The following is a 15,355-nucleotide window of genomic DNA, read 5'->3' as shown; positions in this document are numbered from 1 at the left end:
ATTTGCTGATATTGTTTTATCTTTTAAAAAATGTTCAAGTGCGCTATAATTTTAGCACATGCAACATTTGATCATGGTTTTTTCTTTCTCCTACAAAATGGTGAATTCTGCAAATAAACAGTAACTCAATGCAATGCAAATAGTTGTGTTTATTTTTTTAATTCTCCTAGCTAGAAATAATCATCAGATATCTCAGAATATTTATGTACAGGGGTTGGACAATGAAACTGAAACACCTGGTTTTAGACCACAATAATTTATTAGTATGGTGTAGGGCCTCCTTTTGCGGCCAATACAGCGTCAATCCGTCTTGGGAATGACATATACAAGTCCTGCACAGTGGTCAGAGGGATTTTAAGCCATTCTCCTTGCAGGATAGTGGCCAGATCTCTACGTGATGCTGATGGAGGAAAACGTTTCCTGAATCGCTCCTCCAAAACACCCCAAAGTGTCTCAATAATATTTAGATCTGGTGACTGTGCAGGCCATGGGAGATGTTCAACTTCACTTTCATGTTCATCAAACCAATCTTTCACCAGTCTTGCTGTGTGTATTGGTGCATTGTCGTCCTGATACACAGCACCTTCAGGATACAATGTTTGAACCATTGGATGCACATGGTCTTGCTGGTGCAATGTGCAATTAATGAAGATTGGCCACCAAGCTGGTGAACCCTCCATGAACCCTCCCACACTAAAATGACAGGTGTTTCAGTTTCATTGTCTAACCCCTGTATATATTGTTGGTGGTCCAGAACCAAGTGTTGTTGGGTGGATTGGCTATTCAAGTGTCTGTAGGTGTGAGTATGTTGCTATGCACAGGACTGGTGTCCCCACCGTGGGTTGGCTCTGGACCCACTACAATGCTGAACTGGATTTACAGTCACAGACTGTGTATGTATGGGTCAGACTGACATCTGATTGTGCTGGGATGGAATATGCTTATGTGGCAATGTGTTCAGGCTCTTTGTGTGTTGTGCTAAAGATGGTTTCTCTTCCTCACAGTGAGGAGTTTTAATTTGAACTGGGAAACACTTATAAATAAATATTCATAGTATAAATATTGTATTAAATATTCATATAAAATGTTGGTAGTTTTTTGGAGGAAAACTGACTGCTTCTTTAATGATTTTTTTTCTTTCCAATATGTTAGTATTTTTGACATACAGAGACAATATATTCAATTTTCCTTTAAGAAACCGAAAAAAAACCCTAAACTAACACAATCTAGTCACAGTCTGCAAGAGAATGTTCATCTCTTAGTCTTTCAAGCCAACAAATATGTTCCAAATCCTTAAGATATGTCAGCAGATGGGACACTTCTGTCCACTTTTGTCCAGAACAGAGTCCAATAGGGAATTAAGAAACAACTTCAGTCCACTCTCAAGACTGCTGTTGGGTGTGCTGGGTGTAGTCATAAACAAAGTCATAATTACTCGGCTCTTTGGGGATGGGAGGAGCCACTTCAGGAATCTGAATGTTCTCCAAGTCCAAGAGGCGCAGCTTGATCTCCATGGTAATCAGTGTTTCCATGTCTGATTTGGTGAGGTCACTGGTCATCTCCTTCCCAAGAAGCGCGTTCAAGCCATCCGTCCAAATGCAGTACTTGGAACAAGGTTAAGCATAAGTCAGAAAAATGGCAAAATTGAAATAAGAATACAATTAAGGGCGTTTGGACTGTCAGGTCTACTCAATTACAGTATTCTTATATTAGGGTAAATTCCATTTCACCACTTAGGCCTACCCCTCCATTTTGCCTAGGTGTAAGGTTGTCTTAATTGTTGGGAAAGTGGGGGAGCGCTATATAGATTTTAAAACGAAGGTGTATGCCTTGTGAATCACTGGCAAGCAACCAAACAAAGCCTAAAATAAGTATTTTCTCCTTTAAAAACTAAAACCATTAGATTATTTTAGTTTAATGTAGTTTATTCATAACAAGCATAAAATACCACTAGTAGTTTGCCCATATCTCAGAATTTTCAGTTCCACCTTAAATGCCGAAGCAATGACAATATAGTGCCTGTGGCCAAGGGTGTAGAATTAGCGTAGACGGAGGTGACATGTCCCCACAAATATCCAGTGATTAGTCAGTACCTGACCTCACTAATGCTATTTTTGTGCTTCCTGTCGTCACTGAAAGTTTCCATGCTTTCCCAGAGCAGAGGATGAGTAAACACTTTGTGTCTTGAAGATGCTCTACAAGGAGGAGCTCTTAGCGTTTAGCCACGTTTGTGAACGTCATTGAAAACGAGCTGAAAAAACCCACAACTTGACATTGATGTGGTGGTGATGTGTTAGTATGTGTTGTGCTGATGTGAGTGGATCAGACACAGCACTGTGGATGAAGTTTTAGACCCCTCTTTGTCTCAACCAAAATTTATCCAACAGTGTCCAGTGACCACTAAAGTATGACTACTTTGCAGCAACAGATGAGCTCAGGAATGAGGTGTGTCTAATAGAGTGGACACTGTTTAAAATCTTCAGCAAGACTGCTGTGTCTGATCCACTCATACAAATGCAACTCAAATTAACATCATATCACCATCTTCAGTATCATTTTAGACAGTGTAGGAGACTAAAAGATGGATTGAGTCATTACCTCATGTTTGTCAGGAGCAATAAAGTTCAGATATTCATCCGATTCATACAGGACTGAGAAAGCCAGTTCAGGAACTTCCTAGAAAGGAGGTGAAAAGTAATTAATTCACATCAGGTCTTTTATCTGATCACAACCTTCTGCTGTCTTACTATTTGTGCTTTAGCACTTTTTCTCCAGGTGCAGTGTCACAGCAGATGGCAGCCCTGTCACTGTTGTGTGTTCCCTGGGAGATCAGATTAAATTGGGAAGGTTTCTGCAAGGTCAACTAAGAAATTCTAATGAGGTACGAAAAGAGAGGCTTAAAAGTGCTATTTCCTAAGGTGTGATCATTTTCCCATCTCTGGTGTACGTTATTTTCCAAAAATCTGTTGTCATTTGTTCAAAGACAATTGTGAAATTTGAGGAAAATGTACCTTATTTTGCTTTAGTGCTCCTTTCTCCTTCATGTGAGGGCAGTCTTTCCCAGTTAGCACTGCCTTGATATCTGCTACTTCTACTGAAGAGACGCATGAGGAGATACAGTTTGTTAAAATATATTTACATTCTGTTTTCGTATGCCACCATATGTGAAAATCTAAGGGTGCTATAAGAAAGAAAATAGCAAATGATAATTAGGAATATGATTATTTATTGTTTTTTATGTTTTACTTTATAAAGTGCAGTTGAAAAATCTTGAAATTTTATAATATATAGTGGGTCCACCACATGGGGTGATCATGTTTAAAATAAGCATAATACAGAAGCTCTAATACATTTGGGCCACTAAGAATCATTACTGAAAACATCTACTTGCTCCATAAAGGAAAAGGGGAAATTCATATAGTTATATCATGATTTAATGAAACAAATCAATTTAATTACTCAGAAAAGACCAAAAGGAACTCACATTTCTCCTGGAGTGAGTCTTGGGGTATTTGTCCTTGTGAGAATTCCTCTACATCTCCATAGTGCAGGACTTTGTGGTTTGGTGACAGACGACAGTACCAAAATTTATCTGAAGTGAAAAAGACAGATAGAAGATACTGACATATAATGCACACAGTGCTTCGCTTAAGTGTGGCGTTTATCGTCACTGTCCAATTTAAAAGACTTTAAAATGTCAATTTTTAGTTTACTACACTGTTTAAAACACAGCAGCTGTCCTTCACATTGTGTAAAAATGTCAGAATGAATGGACCATTAGAAATGTTCCCAATTTACGTCAAATTAAATCTTTTTACATTCACTTCTTTTGAAAGTTAAGAAGGTTTTTATCCTTGTCCTGTAAAGTTACTATTTTTGCGAGATACATGTGTTTAATTGGACAGTTACGATATGTATTTGGAGCTTAAGAGTTAATTCATTCATTCATTGTATGTAACCAAATATCCATTTCAGGGTTGCACACATCCTGGACAGATTGCTACATGTTCTTTCATTGTTTATTTTTCTCTCTTGAAAAGCTTTAAGCAAAAAAGCTTTTTTAAAAGTTACATCGCTTCATTTTTTTTTAACTTCTCAGGAATCCAAAAAATATGAGGCACCTGGATTTTAGCTCAGTTATCAGGTTTTTCAGCTCATTGTGTATTTGTTTCATTTTTCTTTACATGGTCATATGTGGAAACAATTGGATAGAGATTAGTTTCTTGGGAAATGATAACCATTCACAAAATGTTTTGCAAGAAATTTGAATTATTGTCATATGGTGTCTGAGTAAGCTATACCATGAAAAATTTCTGAATAACAAGTGAGTTACCGCATTGTCAGAATATGGAAGTGCCTATAAATTATTTTAATGTAATACTGCCAAAACTTTGTCTCGTAGATTTCAACTGGAATTTTTTTTATTATGTGCTATAGTGAATTTTTACACACTTACTGAATAAAGTTGTACATTGTCTGAAGTTTTTCATTATCAGATCACTAATATTGCTTAGTGCATTTGTTAAAGTCTGTTTTTGGAAGATTTTCAAACACTGATTAGATTGTGTGCATATATGTTGTTTTCCTTCATGGTAAAAAGAGACAGAACTTGGTCAGTAGTAGCGAATAACATTGTTGGCAGGTGGTTCACCTTGTCTACGGCGAGTGCTGATTTTTCGGAAGCAGCTGCCTTCACACAATCGTTTGAGCCTCTGCTGTTTGATCAGCTCGGCTACCTCTGGCTGCAGTTTCTCTCTCAGCTCCCTAAAGAACAGCCATAAATGTTTGTGTGACTACAGATATGAAAAATCACATGCTGAGTATGGCAGCCATTTTGGATGCCTACTGTATGTTACACTCTTAAAAATGAATGCAGCAAAAATGGTTTAGTTGTAGCAGTGTCAAAAAAGGCCCACTTTTAATTCTGTAACACACTCATTTAAAATAACTTTTAGAAAGTTGGATAATGTTTTATGCTTAAGAAATTCCAAATCCTCAAAAACGCACAATTTTTGTAGTAGTTAACATCCAGGCTAAGAAGATAGCAAGTTCCAAGTCACATGGGGGGGGTTACCCATTCTATCAAGATTCCACCAAGCACCACTGCCTTAGTTACTAGTGAGCAATATTGGAGGTCAACACACTTATGGTGATTTTCCACTGCATGGTCCCTGCTTTACTTGAATCTACTTGATTCTATTCAGCTCTACTCACTTGGTCCCTGCTGGTTTTCCAATTAAGCCTGGAACCTGGTGTCAGCAGGGACTAAGAAAGTACCTGCTTTCAGAATACTAGACTTGTCCTAAAGCATAAGCAAAAAAGTCGAGCCAAGCTGAGCCGAGTAGGTACCATGCAGTGGAAAAGTGCCATCAGAGGAGAATAATAACTGCCAGTTGTGATATGTCAGATTAAAAACACACACTGTCTAACATCATAATTTCTAATGAGGGAAAGGATGCACTCTAGGTATCATTCACACTAATAGTACAGCCATGGCCTAAAGGTTAGAGAAGACTGGAGTGAAGAAGAGCACTGTCAACATTCGTGGCTCCCTGACCATTGGGATGGCTGCCTGCCACTCCGGGTGTGTGGGCTCTTACCCCATAGTGCATTCGTGTGTGTGTATAATATGAATGCAAATGGAGAATTCTATCACATTGATGAAGGAACAGTAGGTGGTATTTTCATAAAATTACAGCTTCAAAATCATAGTGATTCCTCAATGATAAGAACAAGGAAGAATACAGCATCTTTCGTTGGTACTCCGTTGTCACTTTTGGAGGAGTGTATTAAACCCCACCTCCTTCCCATCGCTGCCTGATCAGACCTGTAAAAGTGAACTCTGCAGCTGCAGCTTTAAGTAGTATGTGCATATTTAGAGTTCAGTCACAGTCTGCAGTCAAAATCAGAGTAAATTCATTCAGATTGATGCAAAGTCTGTGCATTTAACAGTCACTGACGTTTGAGTAGAGAGAGTGTACTCACTGCATTGGGCGTGATTTGGACTCTTCCTGGCTCATCATCTCTCCTCCTTCAGTAGAAGTACGTTGAGAGGAACTCTGGCTCTGTCTACAGTTTTAAACCCCACTGTCACAGTCTACATGAGCTGGTTCCTCAGCATCCCCGTCTGTGCAAAGATATAAGATACACCTCAGTCACACATTAAAAGGGCAAAACATTATTTTCATCAAGATGCTTTTTACCGTAATCTCTCAATACATTTTTAAGCACAGGTTCCATGTGTATTGTTCTGCAGTTTCCTAATTTGCTCTGTGAATTAAAAGGGACTCAGTACTAACCAAGGCACGAAGTAGAGAGTGGACATGGGTTTCTTTGGGGATTGGATCAGGAGAACTGGATGTCTCTGTGCCAAATCAGTCTTATCTTGGGCTTGGGATCCGACATCTCTCTGAGGATAAAGGTGCTGCCACAAAGCCAAAAGAAATCCTACTTTTCTGAAGTGCTGTCATGATTTTAAACATTTGGCGGTCTCCCACAATCTAAACACATCCAGATGCCTTTTCTCTGCCATGATCATAGAGAGGATGCCTAGCAGATCAGACAGAGACACTTTTTACATTTTTTTTTTTTAAACCCATTCATTTACTGACAATAGGGCTTTGTAAACATGTCAGACCCGTTTCCAGAGTGCAAATAGACTGGAGAGCAAATGGAGGGGGACAAAATCAGGACAAAAAGGAAATGCAATCAACATCTTAGACCACTTTGAAAATACAGTGAATTATGGATATGCTTCTTTTAAAAATCATTTTTAAAGCCTAGGGGTAATTTTTCCTGTTACTTTTAAATTTGTGATAAATAATAGTAAATAATAATAGTGGTCTCTTAAAGCAGCACCTTTGAACATGGCTCAGCCAATCAGGTTTTAGGTACTGAACTATAGGCTACCTTAATATTTTTCTTCCCCCTGCTGAATATCTTAACCAGTTACTTAATTCCTTTTTCTGCGTAGGATGTGGATTAATACTTGCAGAGTTTTTGGAAGAATTTTCTGTTTCTCTATTTTTCCTTGTTGAATTGTGCCTGCTTGCTATTGGATGGTTTCTCAAGAAAACATGCATGTGCCTTTGAAACATTATTAATCATTCATAACTCTCTTTGCCTGCAATTCTCCAGGCTCTGGGGAGAATGCCTTTAGATTTAAATGCACTGTGACAGCACTATGCTTTTCTATTTTTTTTTTCTCTTGTTAAAGGAATACTCTAGCAATAGCATGCTAATTTCTGTGTGCTGCTACTGGATCATATCATGGAAAAAATAAATTCAGCCCAGTGCCAGCCAGAGGGGTATAAAGCAACCCCTCACCCCACCCTGGTTTGTAGAGAAGTGGAATATTTTTCCATATGTTTTTGTTAAGAAGGGTAATGATGAAGTTGTTGTATTAAGTTGTTCACATACTCTTTTTTTTAAAAAATAATAAATAGATTTACGTCCATTTTTACGTCCACTAATGCAACGTCACTGGACAGCCCGACTTTCCAGATGAGAGTGCCAACTGCCCACGTCAGTCACATCATTACCAGGGATCAAACTGGTCATCTCACTTATGACAGGGCCAGTACCTATATCAATGGCCGATATAGGAGCCATGAGTTGTTGTTTTTATGCGTTGTAATATCTGTCCTGCTAAGTAACATAGAGGAGCTTCAGAAAGTATGTATAAGCATGTAAACAATTAATTCAATGTGCTTTATATAACCAGTACGAAATCAGTATCAGCCTTATCTGCTCCTGCTAATTTCAGCTTGTTTAAATGAAGCTGAGGGCGGCACGGTGGCGCAGCAGGTAGTGTCGCAGTCACACAGCTCCAGGAACCTGGAGGTTGTGGGTTCGATTCCCGCTCCGGGTGACTGTCTGTGAGGAGTTGGTGTGTTCTCCCCGTGTCCGCGTGGGTTTCCTCCGGGTGCTCCGGTTTCCTCCCACAGTCCAAAAACACACGTTGCAGGTGGATTGGCGACTCGAAAGTGTCCGTAGGTGTGAGTGAATGTGTGTGTGTCTGTGTTGCCCTGTGAAGGACTGGCGTCCCCTCCAGGGTGTATTCCCGCCTCGCGCCCGATGATTCCAGGTAGGCTCTGGACCCCCTGCGACCCTAAATTGGATAAGCGGTTACAGATAATGGATGGATGGATAAATGAAGCTGAAGTTTGTATCTTATTTTTAAGCTTCATATTAAATTTTGACTAGAGGCACCAGATTGTTACTGCTGCACTAGTGTATTAGGGTGGAATAGAGACTCCTAAATGTAAGTAATCATTTGAGGTGGAATGGAAACACTAATTATTAAAGTGCTACACTAATTATTGTGAAACAGGGGCACCTGAATGCAACTGTTTCAACTCTGCATGTAGATTAGTTTAAACATCCACCAATTTCAGCCTTTATTGGTTTTTCTGTTGTCTCATTCTTCTTCAGCCCTGTGAAGGACTGGCGCCCCCTTCCTGGGTGAGTTCCCGCCTTGCGCCCAGTGATTCCATGTAGGCTCCAGACCGACCATGACCCTGAACTAGATACGTGGTTACAGACAATGAATGAATGAATGAACATCCGTCTTCAGAATCAGACACAACAAAGCCTGAAGGTATAATATTAATCCATAGAAAAGAGGTATTCAGAATTTTCCTTCTGAGGCCTCCGTGCCAGTTGGTAAAAAAATTGTTAATATGCCAACTGGAATATATGTATACAGGGAAAATCATTCTTTGTGTCCAGAACTTTTACTGTGTATTGTGGCTAACAAGCTAAATGAACTAGCAGCACAGAAGGGCTCATCTGAATATCACACATATGAACATACCCCATGCTGTTACTCTGGGGGACTTTCTCTCCTCAGCACATTGTGATTTTTTTAATGTATTTACCCAGACAGCAAGCCCATATCAGTCCACTGATGTAAAAAGGTTAGCACACCGCTGACTGGAGACCACTGCTAATCCACCATCAGACTACTCAGATTACTGTCCTGTGTACAGGATAAAACATATTTATCTCCTCAGATTTTAAATTCACAGAGACTTTCATTCTGGAAAACAAACTAATACAAATATTACCAACAACTATGAGAGATATAATGAGTGCCTGATATAAAATGATTATGCTGAAAATGTTGACACTGTGCTGGATTAAAATGATTTAATTCATCTATATATTTAATTTATAAAGAAAAAAATGCAAAATTGAGACTGTGAATGAAAAAGGGCTAAAATGTGGAATTTTGTCTAAAATTCTTTTTAAATCACCAGTGGTCCGCCCAGAAAACACTGTGCAAAATGCCAGTGGACCTCCAGCTTTGCCCGCAGTGAGCCAACAGTGGCCCAACATCTCCTTGCTGAGAGATGATATTTATTTGTATTCATTTATTTGCAATTTCACATCTCACCTGCCCCATTTCCCACAGGAATTTGAATACCTCTGCTAGAGAAGCTAATAATTTTTTATTTGTATTTGCTAAATGTAGTTAATAGAAGGTTTTAACAGCTGCAGCATGGTTCTCAGCGGAATCGTAGTTATTGTAAAACATCACAAATATCAGCATGTGTAGAAAGAAGGCTTCCCACTGCATTAGATTGCGTGTTTTACAATAAATAAATAAATGTAATAAATTTATTGTAAAAATTCCATGTCTTAGTAACCCATACAGTAACAATACTTAGTAACCCATACAGGCTAAAATCCCTCTGAAACTCTCTCTCCTTGTGCACAACTATTCTTAGCTGATTTTGCTATCGTGAAGAGTACACTATTTGGCCAAAATATTCATAGAAACTTTCTTTACAAATAGAGATCTCTACAAATACAAATAGAGAAATAGAGAGCAATAATCCATTTTTATCACCAAAAAGTAACAAATAATATTTATGATAGTATTTTTTATTTTTTTTTATTTTTTATTTCTATGAAGTGAAAAAGAGATGAATAAAGCAGTTTAAGTGTCACTGAGTAAGTTTGCCATATAGGGGCAATCATGTTTAAAATATGTACACTACAGAATCCCTGAAGGAAATGGCTTATTGGGCCTTTAAATGTATTAACGGGTAGTTTGTTCCCTGTTCATTTTTAAGCATTTCTCAATAAAATAAATTCTTTTATTTTTCCATAACAACATCCTACTAGCCCTTTGATCCCCACCCTCCCAAACTGCAGTGATATTATTTTGCATAGTATTACATATGTAAAGCAACAAAGCTGTTGGAATACTTGTACTGCCCTCTTCTGGCAAATTTTCAACCTGCTAAATATGAGTGGGTTACAAACTGGGACAATGAGGTGCTTTAAATCAAATAGTCAAATAGTAAATTCACAGTATTAATATTTAACGTATACAATTACAAAAAATATTTATTGGCATAGCAAATAAAATAAAAATATATATGGAATAAAGATATATGGAATATATATTCCTACAATAATTTCCTATTCTCTCAGCTCCACTGGCCATATAGGAGCACTTTTTAGATGGGCTCCTATATGTGAGTGGAGCTAAGAGAATGGACAGTGAATGTAGAAACAACCCGTATTTATTGCTTTTGGAAAGGAGTTACATTGAATGATGACAATAACAAAGGCTAAAATGGAAATAGCATTAGTTCAGTAGACCAGCACTCTGAGGAGACCTTATTGCATTAAAAATATTATCAGTCACCTATGGAGACTGTAAAGACACTAGTAACCCCAATGATATGATAGTCATATGTACCCATAAGGGTGCTTGTACTTACGTGCCTGTGTTGGAGCCATGTCTTATCCCTCCCTCCAGTGCTGCGGTCAGATGTGTCCAGAGATGGAGGATGAAGGGTGGAGTGGACTGAGCGTTGGGTCACCAAAAGCAGGAAATGCACCGTAAGATAGACAGAACAGAGTGAGAGAGATGGAAAAAAGTGTCTCTTCCCTGACATCCAGACACAGTTGTAATTCATAGGCATGCAGCTTTGTTAATGTTTATATGAACGGTGGGATACAATGCTGATTGGTTTGATGTCTTTGTGCCACCAGCCAATCAGCAGCTTGCCTGAGTCACATGGCTAGTCCACAAAAGGAGGGATGGGGGTTGGAGGGATGGGGGATGGAGTAATAAGGAGAGGATCGCTTCTCAATTCTGCATAACAGCTTTATTCATTTATTTATTTATTTTTATAGAGATATGTGGTTTCAGATTAAATGCCCATGCAAAACACACAAATATGCACAAACACACAGGAAGCTGCATCCTTTTCCAGTTGTCAAGGCGAAGAGATGAGGGGTGCCGTCATTAGAATTCCGTTGCCATGGCAACCGGCTCCGAGCCGCCTGCTGGCTGGGCGGTGGGACTGAATGTCTCTCATCCTCCCCACGCTTCTTTACGTGATGTGACAAAGCCTTGCAGCGAGATCAGACTTGCTGGGTGGGGGGTAAAGTGGTGGAGAACTCATTCACTATAACCCATAGTTGCTGACAAACCCAGACTATGTTTTAAAAGTCTCCTACACTGTGGTACAGACTCTCTGACACATCCAGGCTTTTAGGAATCAATATAATGCCATTGTGAAATTTGTATTAGAAATATATGTTTTAAGGTTGTTTTTTGTTTGTTTGTTTTTGACACTCAGCTGCAGGGTCTTGAGGTCCTGGGTTTGATCCGTGCTTTGAGGAGTTTGGTTTCCTCCGTCTGTATGGGTTTCAACCATGTGTCCTTTCGACTGATTAGTTGAAAAAGGTGAGGTCATTTGTCTGTGCAAAATTGTCCACAGGTGCGAGTGTGAGTGAATGCATTAGTTTGTGATGCCCCACAAACTAATCACCCTGATCAGAATGAAGCACAGACTTAAAGGAACACTATGTACTAATTTTACTCTAAAATAATAGCTTCAAAATCTTATTGATGCTTCATTGATCTGTAATTGGGAGAACAGAACCACTCTGGGCTCACAGTACAGAAACAGCACTATGTAACTTCTGGAGGAGGGTAGGAACAGCAATAAAATTTAAATTTTGTGAGGGAGCTTAATATGTAGTGTGACATGCATGACAAACTGGCTTGAGGAAGCCTTAATTTTTTATTTTATTATAATATGTCTAGTTTTCATGATTTTTTTACTTAGAATTCCTTAACTTGCTGAGTACATAATTCAGGGAGAGCTTTAGCATTGTACACAGAAGCTTTAATGGAGAACAATAATGCTAGAGCACAGCTCGTGGCATCAAAATGAGAGCTGTGTGTGTGTGTGAGAGAGAATTAATTATAATATTTAATACATAAATAATCTACCTTCTGAACTCGGTAGTACAACACTATGTTTACATTATTAATAAGATCTCTAATATGTCACAAAAGTGAATTATAGGAGAGTTATAACGCATTCCCACATGCGTTAACAAGTTATATATGACAGCACTAATATACAGCTATGTAACAAGCATATACATATACATTTTAGTACATATTTCTAACAACATTACTGTCAAAAAGTAGACCAAATAGAACAATACATCCAGTCTTTTAAGTCTGAGATACAGATTTAATTTTGTTAGTAAAGTACCCATGTTGGAGTACTTTGGAGTAAATTACGCCCTGCTTGGCATCCTGCTTGATCTATTTAATTGTATATATTTATTGTTTTTTAGTATTAACAAAATACTTTCACAATAAATATATAATCATCTTTTATTTTATGGAATGAAAACTAGTTCCGAGTGGCCCTTTCGTAGAGCAGCAATGCCCTACAGTCAGCAGTGTGCCAAAATATTTATATTACCAATATACCCTCTGTCTGGGTTGTTTATATACTGCTCTTTGTTTATAGTTTTGCAACTGTCTGATTTGAGTCTATAAGAGGACCACAGTCACGCCATCTGCACTTTGACTTTTTTGTGCGTGTCTACATTGCGGTTTATGGTAGAACATGTAAAAGAGCGTGTGGGGGGGACTCCCAAGTACTCACGAATATCGCCGACATCCACAAGAACATAATTCCACCAAATTCACTATCTTTAATAACAAAAACAGACCAGACTGGCTCAGAGTGTCTTATAAACCTTAAAAAGAAGGCCCATAGAAAAGTACATAAAATGGAGAAAATTCAGGTTCTCCATCATTAATATTCACTGTTAACTGAAAACTCCACTGTAGTTTTGAAGAACATGTCCTCAGTGGACCAGTTTTAATGGACCAGGCATTATTTTAATGTGTTTTTACTGTATGAATTGGGAGTATAGCATTAGAAATTCATGAGGTGTCAAATTCCATAAACGAGTTAAAACTGTTACCAGACCATTCCACTGCAGCTTTGAAGAACATGTTTTCAAGTACACAGGGTAAAATATTCACACATTTTTACTGTAGGAATGTGGAGTAAAAGCATTTAAAATTCATAACAATGACAATTCTATTCCATAAATGACAGAATGCTGAGGGCTATAAAAGGCTTAAATCAAACTGTTACCAGAACACCCCACTGCAGTCTTGAAGAACATTTCCTCAGGTACACAGGACATAATTTACATACATTTTTTACTGTAGGAATTTCAAGTGATAGAAAATTAAATTTATTGAAAATGACCATTTTATTTAATTCATCGCAGATTCTTAAATACTATTAAAGGGTCAAACTGAAATCTTACCAGAGAAATGTAGTGTTGAATATCATGTTCCTGGGTGCACATGTTATAGGTGTCATGTGTTTTTACTTTAGGAATTAGGAGTAACTTCATAAAAGGGATCATTCAATTGTATATATATAGCAATATGTTGAAGGCCATAAAAGGATTATATCCAATCATTACCAGATGTATCTACTGTATTCTTGAAGAACATTCTTAGGTACACATATCTTAGTTTTCATGTTTTTTAATTGTAGTAATTGTGTGCAATAGTAGTTCCAACATCCTGAAAATTATGAATTAATTGCATAAATTGTAAACGGTTAAAAGTTCAAAACAAATGGTTACCAGAGAAGTCTACTGCAGTCTTGAAGAACATCTACCCAGGTACACAGTGTATAATTTTAAAGTATATTCACTGTAGGAATTTAGAGTAATAGTATCTCAGTTTTCCTGACAATGACAGTACAATTCTATACATGGCAGAATTTAAAATAATGCTATAAAAGTGATAAATCAAATTGTTACCAGAGAACTCTACTGCAGACTTAAAGAACATTAAAGAACATCTCAGGAAAACATGGTATACTTTTAAGTACAGTTGGAATTAGGAGTAATTATTCATTTATTGTAAGCCCGTATCCAGTTCAGGGTCACGGTGTGTCCACCTGGAATCATTGGGCACAAAACACACCCTGGAGGAGGTGCCAGTCCTTCGCAGGGCGACACACACTCACACGTAAGGACAATTTTGAGTCGCCAATCCACCTACCAATGTGTGTTTTTGGACTGTGGAAGGAAATAAGAGCACCTGGAGGAAACCCAAACAGACATGGAGAAAACACAACAAACTCTTTGCGAACCTACGACCCCAGGACCCTGTCGCTGTGTGACAGCAACACTACTTGCAGCACCACTGTGCCGCAGAATAATAATTCAAATGATTTAAAATGACTATTCAATTCCAAGTATAGAATTCATTCAAAATGCTGAAAGCCATAGAAGGGTTAAATCAAATTATTACCAGAGACCACAACTGCATTCTTTAGGAACAAGAATTCTCTCAGGTGCATAGGTGATCATTTCCATTTTTTGCTGAGCATAGGTGATCATTTCCATATTTTGCTGAGCATAGGTGAAGGAGTTTTTGCTGTAGCAATTTAGAATAAAGGCATGACAAATCATCAGAAATGATCATTGAATCTACAGTCTTAACTACTTCAATCTTCTCATTTCCTACTTACCTATGGTAATGAGCTTTGAGCTTTGGTAATGACCCAAAAAAATTGACACTGCAAATACAAACTGCCAAAATGAATTTTCTCCATGATAGAGTGAGGAGCCATACAGGAGGAGCCTGGAATATAGCCACTGCTCCTTTGTGTTTACTTAAGAAAAAAGTTAAGATGAAAAGTTATTCTTAAGAAGATTTATTTTTTTTCTTGATTCTTACCTTGAGAAAAATGTGAAGAACTATTATTTTTCTTTAAAAATGAATGTTCTTAATTATATTCTTACCCTTGTGCAAGCCTCACACTTGCCTTAGGGTTGAGTATGAGTTAAGGTAAGCCTCTAATACGATCAACTTAAACAGCGGAATTACTGTTAATTATATCTCATTTAAAACAATTTCCACTGAGGATTGTTCTTAAACCCCCTCCAGGGTGTATTCCCCGCCTTGCGCCCAATGATTCCAGGTAGGCTCTGGACCCACCGCGACCCTGAATTGGATAAGTGGTTACAGATAATGAATGAATGAATG

The 15,355-nt window shown here is 38.1% G+C and overlaps 1 protein-coding gene across 1 annotated transcript; it reads right to left on the bottom strand.

Annotated features, from left to right (window-relative positions):
* Window positions 1-241: 241 nt before the first annotated feature.
* si:dkey-56f14.7 (engulfment and cell motility protein 1) lies at window positions 242-10,877 on the bottom strand. Its single transcript, XM_066683014.1, has 7 exons — window positions 10,737-10,877; window positions 5,986-6,127; window positions 4,652-4,764; window positions 3,485-3,592; window positions 3,012-3,094; window positions 2,599-2,676; window positions 242-1,604 (listed from the first exon to the last, which is right to left on the bottom strand). The coding sequence occupies exons 2-7, from the start codon at window positions 6,021-6,023 to the stop codon at window positions 1,383-1,385; spliced, it is 642 nt and encodes a 213-aa protein (XP_066539111.1). The 5' UTR covers window positions 6,024-6,127; window positions 10,737-10,877; the 3' UTR covers window positions 242-1,382.
* Between the last annotated feature and the right edge of the window lie 4,478 nt (window positions 10,878-15,355).

Source organism: Hoplias malabaricus, chromosome 10 (genome assembly GCF_029633855.1).
Source record: "Hoplias malabaricus isolate fHopMal1 chromosome 10, fHopMal1.hap1, whole genome shotgun sequence".
NCBI classification, from domain to species: domain Eukaryota; kingdom Metazoa; phylum Chordata; class Actinopteri; order Characiformes; family Erythrinidae; genus Hoplias; species Hoplias malabaricus.
The sequence above is the reverse complement of the archived record's forward strand: the minus strand, read 5'-3'. Positions and strand labels throughout refer to the sequence as shown.